General features: G+C 55.5%; 2 protein-coding genes across 2 annotated transcripts in view; one reads left to right on the top strand and one right to left on the bottom strand.

Annotated features, from left to right (window-relative positions):
• The window catches only part of ZYX (zyxin), a 14,943-nt gene extending 13,722 nt beyond the window's left edge, over window positions 1-1,221 (top strand). Inside the window, exons 8-9 of the mRNA XM_006159620.3 lie at window positions 102-222; window positions 705-1,221. Coding sequence (XP_006159682.1) covers window positions 102-222; window positions 705-803 — 220 coding nt within the window. The 3' untranslated portion in view covers window positions 804-1,221. The remainder of the gene's footprint in view (window positions 1-101; window positions 223-704) is intronic.
• Window positions 1,036-14,528, bottom strand: part of EPHA1 (EPH receptor A1) — a 26,895-nt gene continuing 13,402 nt past the window's right edge. The window contains 17 exon segments of the mRNA XM_006159588.2: window positions 1,036-1,674; window positions 1,760-1,915; window positions 3,664-3,857; window positions 4,061-4,210; window positions 4,638-4,844; window positions 4,948-5,009; window positions 5,124-5,309; window positions 6,107-6,232; window positions 7,036-7,094; window positions 7,319-7,415; window positions 7,701-7,851; window positions 8,093-8,220; window positions 8,335-8,679; window positions 8,959-9,114; window positions 9,294-9,378; window positions 9,381-9,722; window positions 11,131-11,412. Of these exon segments, the coding sequence (XP_006159650.1) occupies window positions 1,596-1,674; window positions 1,760-1,915; window positions 3,664-3,857; window positions 4,061-4,210; window positions 4,638-4,844; window positions 4,948-5,009; window positions 5,124-5,309; window positions 6,107-6,232; window positions 7,036-7,094; window positions 7,319-7,415; window positions 7,701-7,851; window positions 8,093-8,220; window positions 8,335-8,679; window positions 8,959-9,114; window positions 9,294-9,378; window positions 9,381-9,722; window positions 11,131-11,412 (2,805 nt within the window). The 3' untranslated portion in view covers window positions 1,036-1,595.

Raw genomic sequence — 14,528 nt, 5'->3', positions numbered from 1 at the left:
CCCGCTCCAGCTCATTACCCTGCACTCCCAGGGAGGGGCTGTGTGCCCGGGGCCCCTTGCCTGATAGCAGTGACCCACCTGGCCCACCCATGCCTCCCCAGGCAGTACGCCCCCAGGTGTTCCGTGTGCGCCGAGCCCATCATGCCTGAACCTGGCCGCGACGAGACCGTGCGTGTGGTCGCTCTGGACAAGAACTTCCACATGAAGTGTTACAAGTGTGAGGTCAGCCATCCCTTGGTCCTGTCCCTCTGTCCCCTTGAGGCTGGCTCTGTCCAGGGGGAGTGGGAGTCCCTGCTTAGTAACCAGGTAATGGAAAGCATGACTGTCCTGCCCAAACGCTTCTTGTGGGATTTCTGAGGTCACTAGAGTCCTGGATAAACCAAGAAAGAGGACTATGGGGAGGAAAGAGTTGTGCTTGAGCGTGGCCGGGAATAGGGAGTCCAGGAGGCTAGAGGAGGGCAGGATGGAGTTGAGGGAGAATGGGAGGGGCCAGCAGCCTTCAGGGAGGGCAGGGGAGTGGAGACCTTGCAGGAGAGGCCCCGTTGGTAATTAGGAGTGGAGAGACAGTGTGGGTGGGAAGACAAGGACAGCAGCTCTGAGCTGTGGATACATATGGCCTTCCTAATTCAAAGATGGAGCCCCTGGAAGGCCGGTGGGGCAGGGGCCTTCCTGGCCAGAGTCGTCTTATCTTGCCTTCTTCCCAGGACTGTGGAAGGCCTCTCTCCATCGAGGCAGATGACAATGGCTGCTTCCCCCTGGATGGCCATGTGCTTTGTCGGAAATGCCACACCGCTAGAGCCTAGAGCTGAGCAAAGACTGCCCGCCTCTGGGCTGCACGCCACCCCCACGGACCACCCACGCCGAGACCAGCTGCCCTGCAGCGCCCACCCACCTGTTACTGTTTTGTTGCCTAGCCTCCCTCCATTCCAAACCCCACCCCAGTATCAAGCGCCCTGACCCAGGGCTCCACTCCACCCAGGTCTCAGCCCCAGCCCACCCTGCAGGATGGCTGCTGTCCTGTGGGTGCCCACCTTGGGACACCAGGGTTAGAGCTGCTGCTTCCACTGCTGCACCGGGGCTGGCCGGGCAGCCTTTGTACTCTGCTTGGAGGGGAGGGGATCCTGGCCCGGGAGCCTTGGCGACTGGCCTAGACACTGCCCCTGTCCTGTGCTGCCAGGTTGTGGCTACAGCTACAAATAAAACAAACCCTATTTTCCAGAATTTGCAGACATGGACTCTTCTGTAGTGTCAACAGCCCTCAGGTGGGATGGGGGAAGAGGGCTAACGGATCGGGGGTAAGGGTGAAAACGTAGTTCCTCTTTATTTACAAAAATATATATGTATATGATGAATATATATTAAGCCCTCCCCCAACTCCCCCCACAAGTACCTTTTGACTTTTACCCCCACCTCCCTTTGGAAAACAGAAGAGAGGCTCCCAGTGTCCAGAGGAAAGTCCTCCAAAGGGTAGGCAGGAGCAGCACCAAGAGCCTGTGCAGGCTACAGGAAGGGCCGAGGCGAGTCCACAGCCCCCTCCCTGCTCCCGGAGGAGAGGGTGGCCGAGAGCAGGGAAGGCCTTGCCCTCACAGCGCTCATCAGTCCTTGAACCCTTGAATACTGCAGAGGATGCGCTTCTGGTGTCCCGGTAGCGTGATTCCCATCTGTGTCAGGTCCCTGTGGGTGAGCAAGGGGGCTGTGAGTCTTGGGGGCCTAAGCCCCACACCCCTGCCCACCCCATGCCCAGGCGCCAGCTCCTCACTCGGCTGTCAGCTCCAGCACACATTCCATAGTGTCCAGCCCGGCGGAGCGGAAGTGCAGAATGTAGCGTTTCATGCGAATGGACTCGAGCCACTCAGAGACGCTGCGGTAGGGGATCCCATCTGAGCCACTCAGGCTGGGCAGGCGAAGAGTCACCCTGTGGGACACAGGGCTGCGTGAGTCACAGGGCTGCAGGGTCTGATGGGCCTGGGCCTCTGAGACAGGCCAGTCGGGTGTCTGAGCAGAGATCATCTAGACCTGGCGGGTTGGCCTGGCCATTGTCTGGATCCACTTCCTGCCTGCTTCCTGGTGTACTCGCAGCAATGGCTGGCTGGCCCGGCTGCCTCACCACAGGTCTAGGGAAGTGGCAGCCCTGGGAGTCACCAACAGAACCAAACCAGTCCATCTCCCAAGGGAATGGCAGGTGGTAGGGGGTGGTTCAGGCATGGAAGTGCCCCAGGGGGGACACTGAAGGCAAGAGAGGCCCTGGTGCCTGGCCATGGTCCTGCCTGTCCCTGGGTGGCCACTTGAGTTTTGGGAGTGGCCCTCATTTGCCACCTTCAGCCTCGGCTGTTATTCTTGCTCTCCAACACCCACAGCACAATGAGTGTTCCTGTCCTGAAGCCAGCCAGAGCCAAAAACCATTAGCAAAGTAAATCTGCCGGGGGAAAATATCCAGCATTCCAGAAAGATTAGCCACACGCAATCTCCAGTGTACCAGGGAGCTCTGCTCCAAAAGATAGTTTCGAAAGTTGGAACTTGGAGTACATTTCCTTCCAGAAACAAGGTTATATATGGTGGTTTGATAGGAGCCAGCATGCCAGGCGGGCTCACTTGGTAAGGCACTGCAAGGATAGCCCGGCCTGTCTTCCCCACCTTCCCCTCCCGACCAGCTCCTTCTCCACATTCCCGCCATGTCTCATGGATGGTATTACAAAACCGGTCAGTGGTTCTCCGCACTCAGAACAAAGCCCCGAGTTCTTGGCAGAGCTGGTCCTCTCTGCCGATCTCTGATGCCATCCCTGACTGGATGCTGCTGTCATCCTGTACGAGCAGCAGCCTGCCGGCCCCCACCTCCCCGGAGGCTGACCACGTGATCAGAGAGCCTTTGCAGACCCCACAGAGCCACCCTTGCGGTCCCCATCCCAACTCAACTGCCAGGCTTCCAGGAGCAGCTGCCAGGCGTAAGGGCTGCTGCATCTCCAGTCCTAGCGAAGCACGTGCACCAGTGGCTCATTTTCCTGTTTCCTCGGACGGTGCACGTGTTCACTAGAGACAGGAGGGAGAGAAGCGCCCCCATGTCCTCCCCACTGGTTGGAACATCTCCCTGCTTAGCTGAAGTCTGTCTATACACACGCTCATGGGACAGTCCCTCCCCACTAGTTACTCTCTTGAAGCTGGGCCACATATAAGGAAGGAGGGCCAGCTGGTGGCATGGGAATTGAGTCCTCCAAAATGTGCTGAGCAAGTGAACGTTCCTGCACAGGTGGGAACATTTCCACAGGGAAGTCCCACAGAACTCCCAGAGCAAACGTGGCTGGGGCTATAGTTCGATGCAGTGGAAGGGGGAGGGGTCTCAGGCCAGGCAAGTGTGGGTCTCAGGCCAGGCACGGGTAGGGAACTGGGACTGCTTGCTGCAACGGCTTTTCTGCTCACAGATGTGCGTAATTTCCAGGGCAGGTAGTTCCTCTGAACAGCCTGTGTGCGCATTCCACCTGTGTGTTTGCTTACTAGGCAGGTGCGACCACGACTCCTCCACTGGGGCGCTTTCCTCTAAGGGCGGATTGTGGTCTGGCCTCTGTTCAGAGCTCCCCAGGCCCAGTCCTCCTTGGCTGTGGCTGGATGTCCATTTCCATTCTCCCAGATCTGCCCTCTGACCTTCCTTGCCTCCCCCAGCACGGTTACCTGGGGTCGAAGTTGGCGATGGTGCGCAGGGAGTGCGGGTTGGCGAGCAGCTGCTCCAGCTGTGCCTGCAGCTTGTGGAAGTGGGGCCGCTGGGCGCGGTCGTAAGCCCAGCAGCCCTTCATGAGTTCATACAGAGGGGCCGGGCAGTCCACAGGAGGGGGCAGCCGGTACCCATCCTCGATGTTCTTCATGACCTGTGCGGAGAAGAGGGAGGGGTGCCAGGCTGGAGACCCCTGACCAGAGTAGAAGCAGAAAAGAGGGCGGACATGAAGTGAAGGGGCCTGATGAAATAGGAATGAAGAAAACTGGGGGTCAGGAAGAAGAAATAAGGACACCTGCAGGAAGAGGCCCTGGAGGGAGATGCAAGGCGTGAGTCGGGGATGATATTCCAGCTCACCTCCTGATTGCTCATCTCCCCGTAGGGCTTGTCCCCAAAGCTCAGCACCTCCCACATCACAATCCCAAAGCTCCACACATCGCTGGCCGTGGTGAAGATCCGGTGGGCGATGGCTTCAGGGGCTGTCCAGCGGATGGGGATCTTCCCTCCCTGAGAAGGCACGTGGGACAGAAAGGTGGTATGTCATGAATGAGAGTGAAAAACATATGTGGGGGGCCGGCCCCATAGCACAGTGGTGAAGTGCTGTGCATTGGGAGCTGGATCCCATATGGCAGATTGTGGTTCAAACCCTGGGGTCGGCACGTTGAAAAACACTCTAGGTGCATGTGTACATTTGTGCCCAAAATCCTGATGGGAAGGAGCCACGCAAGTTAGGGGATTGCTGTGGGACCATGCCTCTCTGGGGGATGCTTTTTCTCTCTCTGTGAGCATAAGCACCCTCTGGCCATTAGAAAGGAAACGTGTCGGAAGGAGGTGGAAAATGACCGTGCCCACGAGCATGAACCCGTGCTCGTACACATGTGCCTGGACGTGATCACGCCTGTGAACATGTATGCAGCATGGACAGGGCTCTAACCTGGGTTTCGTAGGTGCCGTCGAAGTTGTCCAGGAGGCGGGTCAGGCCAAAGTCAGACACCTTGCAGCACAGGTTCTGACTGACCAGGATGTTCCTGGCAGCCAGGTCCCGGTGGACGTAACTGTGGTCACTGAGGTAGTTCATGCCAGAGGCTATGCCCTGCAGCATGGCCACCAGCTGCCCAGGGGCCAGCTGGTCCTCCCGGTCCTGTGGCAGGGTGAGTGGAGAGTCAGGAAGTGCAGGGCCTCCTCCTCCAGTGCCGGAGCCCACAGTGCATGCCCCTCCCTGGCCGCCCCTCTGCCCTCCTCACCCTCAGGAAGGCATCCAGGGCCCCGTGCTCCATGAACTCCGTGATGATCATGATGGGCTTTCCTGGCACACAGTGTGTGTCATCAGTGCCAGGTCCGGGCTTCCTGACAGCACCTCCTCCCAGCCCTCCCTGCCTTCCCGCACCCGGCCCCCCAGCTCAGGGAGCTCGCTCCTCACTCTTTGTGACAACGCCTTCCAGATGCAGGATGTGCGGGTGGTTGAACTGGCCCATGATAGTCGCCTCTCGGAGGAAGTTCCACCACTGGCCCTCTGGGGATGTGTCTTTCAAGGTCTTAATGGCCACAGTCTTGCAGTCCTGGCTGGGGAGCCGCAGGGTCCCTCGATACACTTCTCCAAACTCTCCTGGGTGGAAACAGGCATAGCCCAGTGCACTGTCAGGCTCCCCAAGGGGCAGGCGGGGACCCAGAAGATCAGAAGTGCGGAGTGTCCTCCTGGGACAGGGCCTGGGTGTCCTTCTGGAGACGGGACAGAGTCTGGAGCCCCGGTGGAGCTGTGTGTCCTGACTCCAGCACTAGCACAGCCCGTGGCCTTCAGCAGGTGCTCAGGGAACGTAGTGGGGAATGGGCCCCGTGCGGTGGGCCTGGGGTGTGCTCAGGGAGTGCAGGCGGGTCCACCCCTAGTGACCAAGTGACATGGGAGGCTGACCGCTGCTGCCTCTCTTCTCTTCCGTGGCCTCCTCTTGCTATGGCTCGCTGACTTGGCTGGACAATTGGCAAGGATACTGCCAAGCTTTGTTCTCTGCTCAGATTCACTTCTTCCAGTGATCCAGGGGGTCAGGACAGCCCGAGGACACTGGACCCTCATGGGGTAGAGTGCTGGGCCAGGGAAGTTCTGACTCCCCCCACTACTTGGGAACCATCAGGGAACAGTCCGAGCCTCAGCACAACACTATGATGGACAAAGACGTGTCTGACACACTATTGGAAACTCCACGGCCATGGAAGGGCAGTGTGAGGTGCACGGGGCTGCTCCAGGCACCTGATGGTGGTGGGGGTGAGGGTGAACATCAACATAGCCATTCAAAGAGGAACAGGGAACCACAGAAAGTGGACACACTGGGCTCTCGGGCCAGAGGTGCCAGCTGGCAGCTCCATGCTGCCATCCAGAGGGCCCCGGCCATGGTGCACAGACACACTCACCTTCCCCGATGACCGTGTCCACTACCAGCCAGGCAGGATCGAGCTCCTGCGTGAAGTCCAGGGCCCCCTGTGCAGGGTCCTCGTATGCCTGCAGGTCCACGTAGGGCTTCAGCCACAGTTTGTCCTCTGGGAGAACAGGGACGGCTCAGCCACAGGAGCGCCAGCTTTTGGGCTCAGGGGGGTGGGATGGGGGCGAGCAGGACGGGTGGCTATGGTGCCCATCCTTGCCCACACTCCTCTGCTCCCAGAATTCTTCCAGTTTTGGCTGAAGTGGGAGGAAGTCTCCGTCCTTAGCAACTGAGCACGGCAGCCCAACATTTCTGCTTCCCGTCTCTCTCCAGGTCCCTGTGCCCATTCCCCAAGGTCTAGCACATTGGGCCAGGTAGTGACGCCAGGGTTGTGTCCTCTGCCTGGAGTTTCCCATGCTCTCGGCTTGGTGACCCAGGCTCTGGTCCCTTGCCCGTCTCTTCATCCAGCCCCCATCCTGCTCCAGTCAGTCACGCCTCGTCCACATCCCCTGCTTCGCTCACCCCAGGGATGTGGATGGAATACCGACTGCCCTTGGCAGGGCACCTAACGAGGTGACAAGCAGGAAGGCCTCCAGTTCCTGTCCTCCCGGCCTGGCCCGCAGCCCTGGCCACAGGATGAGAATGGCTGCTCAGAGCCCTGGGTGGCGGTCCAGTGGCACCAACAGCTAACATATAATTGCACCACAGCCACTGGAGGGCTATCGGTGCAACGTTAATTAACCAAAGTTAATTAGGTAGCAAAACACCAGAGCCCTAGGGACAACCAAGCCCACTTCACTGCCAGAGTCGCCCCAGCAAATGTGAGTCCCTAGGTCCCTCCTGACACGTACACATGCATGATACCTGCGTGCAGACACAAGTGCACACACACACATGTGTACACACGTGTTCTCGGCTTACCTCGATCCATGTCGGTGACTCGATCGCGCTGCCTTTGCTGCCGCTGCCGCCGAGCTCTCCTGTGGGGATGGAGGGCCAGCTCTGTCAGGGTCCCAGGGCTACCCTAGGGGCCCAGGGGCATCTGATTGGATCTCCCAATGTAGCAGAGATGAGGGAGCAGAACGGATACGGGACACACCAGGACTTTGGTGTCAGGGCTGGGTGGGCTACTGGGACCACAGGTGGGGGGTATTCTGTGGCACAGGGACTCAGGATGGCTTTCAGGGGGAGGTAAGACTGGCACCTGGAACGGAAGACGAGAATTCCAAGCAGCAGAGCGACACCGAGCAGCACCCCGAAGATGATGGCCACAGTCTCCCCTCCAGTCAGGCCCCTGGAAACTGTGGGTGCACGGCGTGAGCAAGTCTGGGGGCTCACAGTCCACTGAGACGATGGAGCTTAGAAGGGCGGGGCCTGTGCAGCCAAGGCAGGCCTCTCCGTGGGCGTCGGGTGCGTGTCTGCCCCTGTACCGGGACACGGGTGGGTACATGTGTGCGCATGCGTGCAGAGAAAGAACAGGGGCCACGACTTGGAATAGGAGCTGGGGGCCTGGGTGGGATGACGTGTGTGTGTGTGTGTGTGTGTGTGTGTGTGTGTGTGTGTATACAGAACAGATGATAACCCACCTGGGGGGCTGGTCCGAAACTCATGGTCTGGGGAGAAGGGGCCGGGGCCCAGCGGGGTGAGCATCCGCACTCTGACGATGTAGGTGGTGTCTGGCTGCAGCTCCGTCAGCAGGACCCGGGGCTCGGGCACCATCTGATGCCGCTCTTCGTCCTGTGGGTGGGACTCATGTTAACTGGGTCCCGCGGAAGCGAGCCTGGGAGACTGCGGTGGGCAATCATGGGAGTACACGGGAGGTCAGCCAGGAGATGGCAAGGACAGGGCTCGTGGGAGACCTCTGTCCCAAGAAGCCCTGTGCTTTACTTCGGGTGGCTCTTCCCTGCTGGGCCCCAGGCTGGGAATGTTGGTGTCCCCAGGCATGGACAGCAGGGCCTGTCTCTCCTGAGCACCTGACCTGGTTCAGCACATGCAGCTCGTAGCTCAGGTTCCCGCCGGGGCTGCGAGGCCGGGACCCGGCCCAGGTCAGCTCCAACTGCCGTGGTTCTTTCTTCACCAGGGTCAGAGACAGGCCTGAGAGCGGCTCTGGGAGTTCCGAGGGATCAAATTGGATTTGGAAGGAAAGAGGAAGTAACTTAAGTGTCTTGTCAATGGTCTCCTGCCCACCCATCTGCCCTCTGTGCGCTCCAGGTCTGTCACCTGCATGCCCCATGCTGATGCTGAGGGAGGAGCTGGCGGGGCTGGAGCCGTCGAGACTGGACACTCCATTCTGAGCTTCGACAGTGAAGGAATAGTTGGCGTAGGACTCAAGGCCCAGGACACGCACGACAGGCACGGTGAGGCCCCTGGCCTCCGGAGAGAAGCGCACGCCTTCCCCACAGGGCTGGCAGGGCCCTCCATCCTGCGCTGGACCCTGACACTGGGAGCACCTCACGTTGTAGCTGACGTCCTGGCGTCCCCCCATATCGGCTGGGGGCTCCCACCGCAGGGAGAGCTGATTCCCTGACATAGAGAAGCTCAGGTTTTGGGGAGCCGAGGGGGAACCTGTGGGGAAGAGGAGCCATCAGTGAGTCAGCTGTAGTTCCAGCCACACCGCTGACACCCCCACTTCCACCTGTTACCCAGTTCTTGAAGTCCTGCCAAGTCCTGGTCGGGAGGTTTGATTCCTCCAGAGGAGAAAGTAACTGATGCACATCTCCTCAATCTCCCAGGGGGCTACAAGCCTGACGTGCTGCAGGGACTCCCAAACTGGGAAATTCTGGAACATTCTAACCCCCCACAAGGCCTCCTTCCCCAGGACCAGCGCCTGTCCCCTGGACTCACGTGTGCATGCCACCTGGGGGCCCTCCCCAGGAGCTCTGTAATGGTCACTCTCACAGGTACAGATGGTGGCCCCCTCGGACGTGGCTGTGCTATGTTGGGGACACTCGAGACAGTGGGCTGTGTCCATGTCAGTTCGGTAGGAGCCACTAGGGCAGGCTGGAGAGAAATTGCTTGAACAGGCAGAATTATCACCGTCCGCTCCCCGCCCAGTTTCTGTGGCCAACCCTGTGCTCTTGGACGTTCAGGGTGAAGTCTCGAGACATGGCATCGGCTGCCTTCTGTGCCCCGCCCCCCGCCAGACCCTTCCCCGTGGCCCTGACCACCTTCCTCCTTACCGACGCATTCCTTGCCGCTGCCGCTCTCCTCATAGCCAGGCTCGCCGTGGCAGCGGCCCCCCCGGCCCAAGCCCCCCCCCGCCCCCCCGCCCCCAGCCACTCACCCTCAGGGCTGCAGTGCATGCGGGGTGCGCCCAAGGGCCCAGGCCTGGCCTGTGCGTGGGGCAAGCAGGTTCCTGCCACTTCCGCCAACCCAGCAGGGCCCGGGAGAGTGTCAGGGAATCGGGCCAAGCCATGCACAGCATCTGGACAGCGTTGGTAGAACACCCGCACAGACACCAGGGCCACACAGGCACCCGGGTTGTGGAAGGCAAGGTAGAGGCCGCGGCGGGTCAGGCGGCCCAGGGAGCAGCGTTCCACATTCAGCTTCACGGAGCCAGATGCCAGGTCACGGATGGTGAAGCTTTGGTCTGCGGCCACCGTGGTTACCTGGGAGAAGCGGGGAAGAAGATGGGAGAGAGCACAAAACAGAAACAATTGCTCACTTGAGACTTTACAATTCATGGCTAGCCAGCTGGTGTGGAGGTTAGGGTGGCTAGAACCCACATGGCCAGCTGTATGGTTTGAGTCCCAAACCTGGTGGCTTGAAAAATATACTGGACACGTGCATGGGCATGCCAAAAATCCCAAGAAGAGAGTGGAGAAGAAGGGATTGATTCACTCTTCCACCCCCATTCTGTCTCGCTAACAGGCATGCGCACCTTATAGCAAAACAAAATAAGTAAGACTACAATTTTTGCAACTGTGAATGGAGAGCTTACTGCATGTGAGGAATGAACAAGGCACTTTATGTGCATTTCCTTCTGAGCCCCTGCAGTGGCCCTCTGAGGTAGGGTGGTCTAGCATCTCCATTTGACAGGTGTGGAAAAAGCTGTGGCTAAAGCCCACTTCTAGATCTCACTTCCACTGCATAACAGGGTGAGGACTGGAACCCAAGCAGTGGGTTCTCCCAAGCTCTAGTCTATAAGATTTCCACCATGGGAGGGTGTTTCCAACCCCAGTGCCAATGAGGTGATCAGTTACAGAGTGTCTCATAATTAATGTATTACCAATTACAAATTTGACAACACTGCCTCTTTGGGGATGAAATGACAGCACATCCTATACCGATGGCTTCATGTTCTCTTGTAGTATAATGTGCTTTGCTAAGTAGGAAAGGGATGGGATGAGCGAGAGCCAGCCTGGAAGGAATCGTCTTACGAACTAACTAGCCACAATCGTGGCGGAACGTTACACACACGTTGTGGGTATGGCTAAAAAAGGTCCTCATCACCACTGCGCCCTATTGTCTCAGTGAGTGCTTGCACAAGTCTCTACATTAAGATAAGGCAGGCCAACTATTTTCATTAATTAAGTTTGCCAGGAGGCACGTGTGCTCCCCAGAAGTGGGAAGGAGAGGGAGAAAGCACCCCCAATCACTGCAATCCCTTCTCCTCCACTTCAGTATCCTAATGGGATTTGGGGCATATACACACACATACGCAGTGTATATTCCAAGCTACTGGGACTGGGATTTGAATCACATGTTGGCCATGTGGGGTACAGGTTCCTTAGCCCCCTAAACCTGGGCTGGCCCTGGCCCAGTTATTATTACTATCTTTTGATGAGGAAACTAAAGCTTAGAGAGATTAAATGCCATCTCCAAAGTCGGGGCATAGCAGCAAAGGAACTTGAGTCCAGCCCTCTGATTTCTAGTCCCTCACTCTTCTCATTATTTCACACCTGCACTCTGTTCCTGTCCTTGACCCCCTCCTGTTTTCCCTTAGCTGACCAGGGTCGGCGAGGAACCAGGCAGGGGTTAGCATCAAGACAGAGATGGCATGCAGGGTGGAAGCACCTTTTGGAATAAGGGTCGTCGGAGCTGAATGCCCACGTCCTGGTCACTCTCCATGTAGAGAAGGTTGAAGGTCTCCTTGCAGCCCGCAGGCCTGGCTCCCCCTGGGAAACTCTTGCAGTCCCGCACCGTGAACTGCAGCTCCACGTGCACACGCGAAGCCTCCTCCCCACGGTAGATCCAGTTGGAGCGAAGCCAGTGGTCAGTATCTCCGCCTTCTTGCACTGGACAGTCCTGGTACATGTACAGGGGTGTCCCGTTCAGCATCTGCTGCACCTCGCTCCACTGTGAGTAGACAATCAGAGTCAGGGACCAGACCCCAGTGGAGAGGATGCTGACAGAGCCCCTGAGGTCCACTTACCCGGACTCTCCCTGTTCCTCAGCCCCACGGTAGTATGTTCAGTGTCTAGAGTAGGGAATTTATTTGGTGGGATGGGCAGGGCAATAGTCCCTTCACGACCCTGGTGCTCCAGTAACCATCTCTAACCAGAGTGTGAGTACTACTCTATACCTACTCATTGGCAGAGCTGTCAGGACCCCAAAGGTGAAACTCATTCACAAATCTCTTCTGCCTATGTGACGAGGGAAGATGAGGCTTATTTTCAAATATTAAAGCCCCTAAGCTTTCAGAAGGCAAGGGCAAGCACAGCACGCTTCTGCATAGGGGACTCTCACCTTCCGCAAGATCCTTCCATTGTAGCCATCGTTAAGATCAACACCTGACAGTTGGCTGAACTCCTAGACACTATCTAGTTCACTCCCTCAACTCCTTTCACATTAAGAGAACTGTTTTCATTTCTCTATTTTTATTTTTGCCTGAGGGCACATGCACTTGCCAGAAAGAGACAAAGAGACAAAGAGAGGGAGAAAGCACCCCAGTGGCTACACTGCAATCCCTTCTCCAGGTCTCCATGCCTTTGGGATTATGGGAATGTACGTGCACGCACCTGTGTTTTTCAAGCTGCCAGGGCTGAGATTTGAACCACATAGCCAGCCATGTGGGATACGGCTCCCTTAACTACCACACAAGAGAACTGGCTTGATGGATTTATCGATTTATCAATGCGCTAGAGGTCATATGTACTTGCTAGAGAAAGACAGAGAAAGAAAGAGAGAAAGTGAAAGTGCCCTCCATGAGGGATGGTCATGCCACAATCTTTTCCCCATTTCTCCTTTTGAGATTCTGGGCATGCATGCACATGGACCCAGCATATTTTGCAAGCTGCCAGGTTCGGGATTCGAACCATGCAGCCAGCCATGTAGGATCTAGCTGTCTTAACAACCATGCCATTGGCTGGCCCCTATTTATTTTTTAAAGTTTATTTTATTCATGATAGAGAGCATGTAAGAGAGAGAGAGAGAGAGAGAGAGAGAGAGAGAGAGAGACACCATTGATAAGGTTTTGTCAAACTTTATTCCTCTTCCTATCCCCTTCCCACAGCCTTCTAGCTTGTCAGGATCTTGGGCACACACATGCATGTGGCGTGTTTCAGGTAGATTGGACTGGGAATCCAAACCATGGCTGGTGTGTGGCTTCCAGCACCACAGTTCAGTATGCTACAGGCTGCACCACCAAGGCTGGGCCAAAATAATTTTTAAGCTTAGTAATACCGAAGGCTAGGATTACCATGGTGCTTATCATGGGCCAGTCATGGCTCTTAACATTTTTTTTTTTTTTTGAGAGATTTTCACTGTAGGGCACATGCGCTCGCCAGACAGACAGAGAGAGACATAGAGACAGAAAGCGAGAAATCACCCCCCAGGGGGGATGGTCACGCCGCAATCCCTTCTCCTCCATTCTCCTCTCGGGATCTTGGGCACGCACGCACACGCGCCCGACGTGAGTTTTAAGCCACCGGGTCCGGGACACGAACCGCGGTCGACTACGTGGGAGTCCAGCGACATAGCCATTACGCTAACTGCTGGTTCCCAGCTCTTAACATTTTCTATGAGGAGATTGATACACAGCAAGGTTGAGTGTCTTGCCCTACATACTCAGAGGAGGCAGAACTAGGATGGGAGCCCAGGCACTCCGTATTCCAGAACTGATTTATTTAGAGAGCTTTTTGCTATAGGGCATGTGTGCTCGCTGGAGAGAGAGAGAGACAGAGACAGAGACAGAAAGTGAGAAATCATCCCCCAGGGAGGATGACCATGCCACAATCCCTTCTCCTTCATTCTCCTCTTGGGATCTTGGGCACAGACGTGCATGTACCCGGTGTAAGGTTTAAGCCATCAGGTCCAGGACTTGAACCATGGTTGACCAAGTGGAAGTCCAACAATGTAACCATTATGCCATCTGCTGGTTCCTAGGCTCTAGAATTTATAATTTTTTAAAAAAGAATTATTTATTTAATTTTATTTATTCATTCATTTATTTTAATTTGACCAGACACACACACACACACACACACACACACACACACACAGAGAGAGAGAGAGAGAGAGCGAGAGAGAGAGAGACAGGGAAAGTGAGAAAGCAAGCCACCAGGATGGGGACTCAGACCGTGGTTGGTCATGTGGGAGTATCCAGCACCTTAACCACCATGCCACCTCCTGGTTCCAAAATTTATGATTTTAATCATTATGGCTCTGTGCACTTATTATAAAAAATCAAAGAATAAAGACTTAAATAAAATAAAAAAGTTTAAGTCTCCCCCCGAACCTTCCACACACATGGTTCCCAGAGGCAGCCGCTCGTAACAATTTGTAGGAAAACTTTCCGGATTGTTTTCAATGCCTCTAGAGAAATGTTTGAATGTTTCTGTGTTTTGTGTCTAACATGAAAGAGATCATACAAGTGCTATTCTGTAACCTACTTTCTTTTTTAACAAAGACGTCTTTGAAAGATGCCTACATGAGTCTTTTTGTCCATCCATCCATCCATCCATCCATCCATCCATCCATCTAACTCTTTTTTAGCAATCTGTAAATAGGACTCCACTGTATAGGCAGAATATTATTAATTTATTTAATCATTCACCCACCGTTGGACATTTAGGTAGCTTCTAGTTTTTTGGTTTGTTTTTAAGAAACCATGTACAGATTAATGTAGGATTTCTGTAGAACTGTTATATCAGAGGCTAGACAAACTACAAATGTTGTAAAATACAGCCAAATTGTCCTCCAGAAAGGCTTTATCAATCTATACTCCCACCAACAATGCAAGAAAGCTCATTTTCTCAAAAGCTCCTCACTGCTGAATAGCAACGATCTTTTTACTTTTTGTCAGTCCTACTGTCAAGACACATTTTTGTCATTTTTTTAAAAAGAATTATTTATTTAACTTAATTATTTTTATTATTATCCTTTTTAAATCTGGTACAGGGCATATTCACTCACCAGAGATGGGGGGGGGGGCAAGGAAGCAAGTCACCAGGCCTGTGCCTCACAAGGCATTC

Source organism: Tupaia chinensis, unplaced genomic scaffold (assembly GCF_000334495.1).
Source record: "Tupaia chinensis unplaced genomic scaffold, TupChi_1.0 Scaffold000637_1, whole genome shotgun sequence".
NCBI classification, from domain to species: domain Eukaryota; kingdom Metazoa; phylum Chordata; class Mammalia; order Scandentia; family Tupaiidae; genus Tupaia; species Tupaia belangeri.
This window is presented reverse-complemented; position numbering and strand designations above follow the sequence as displayed.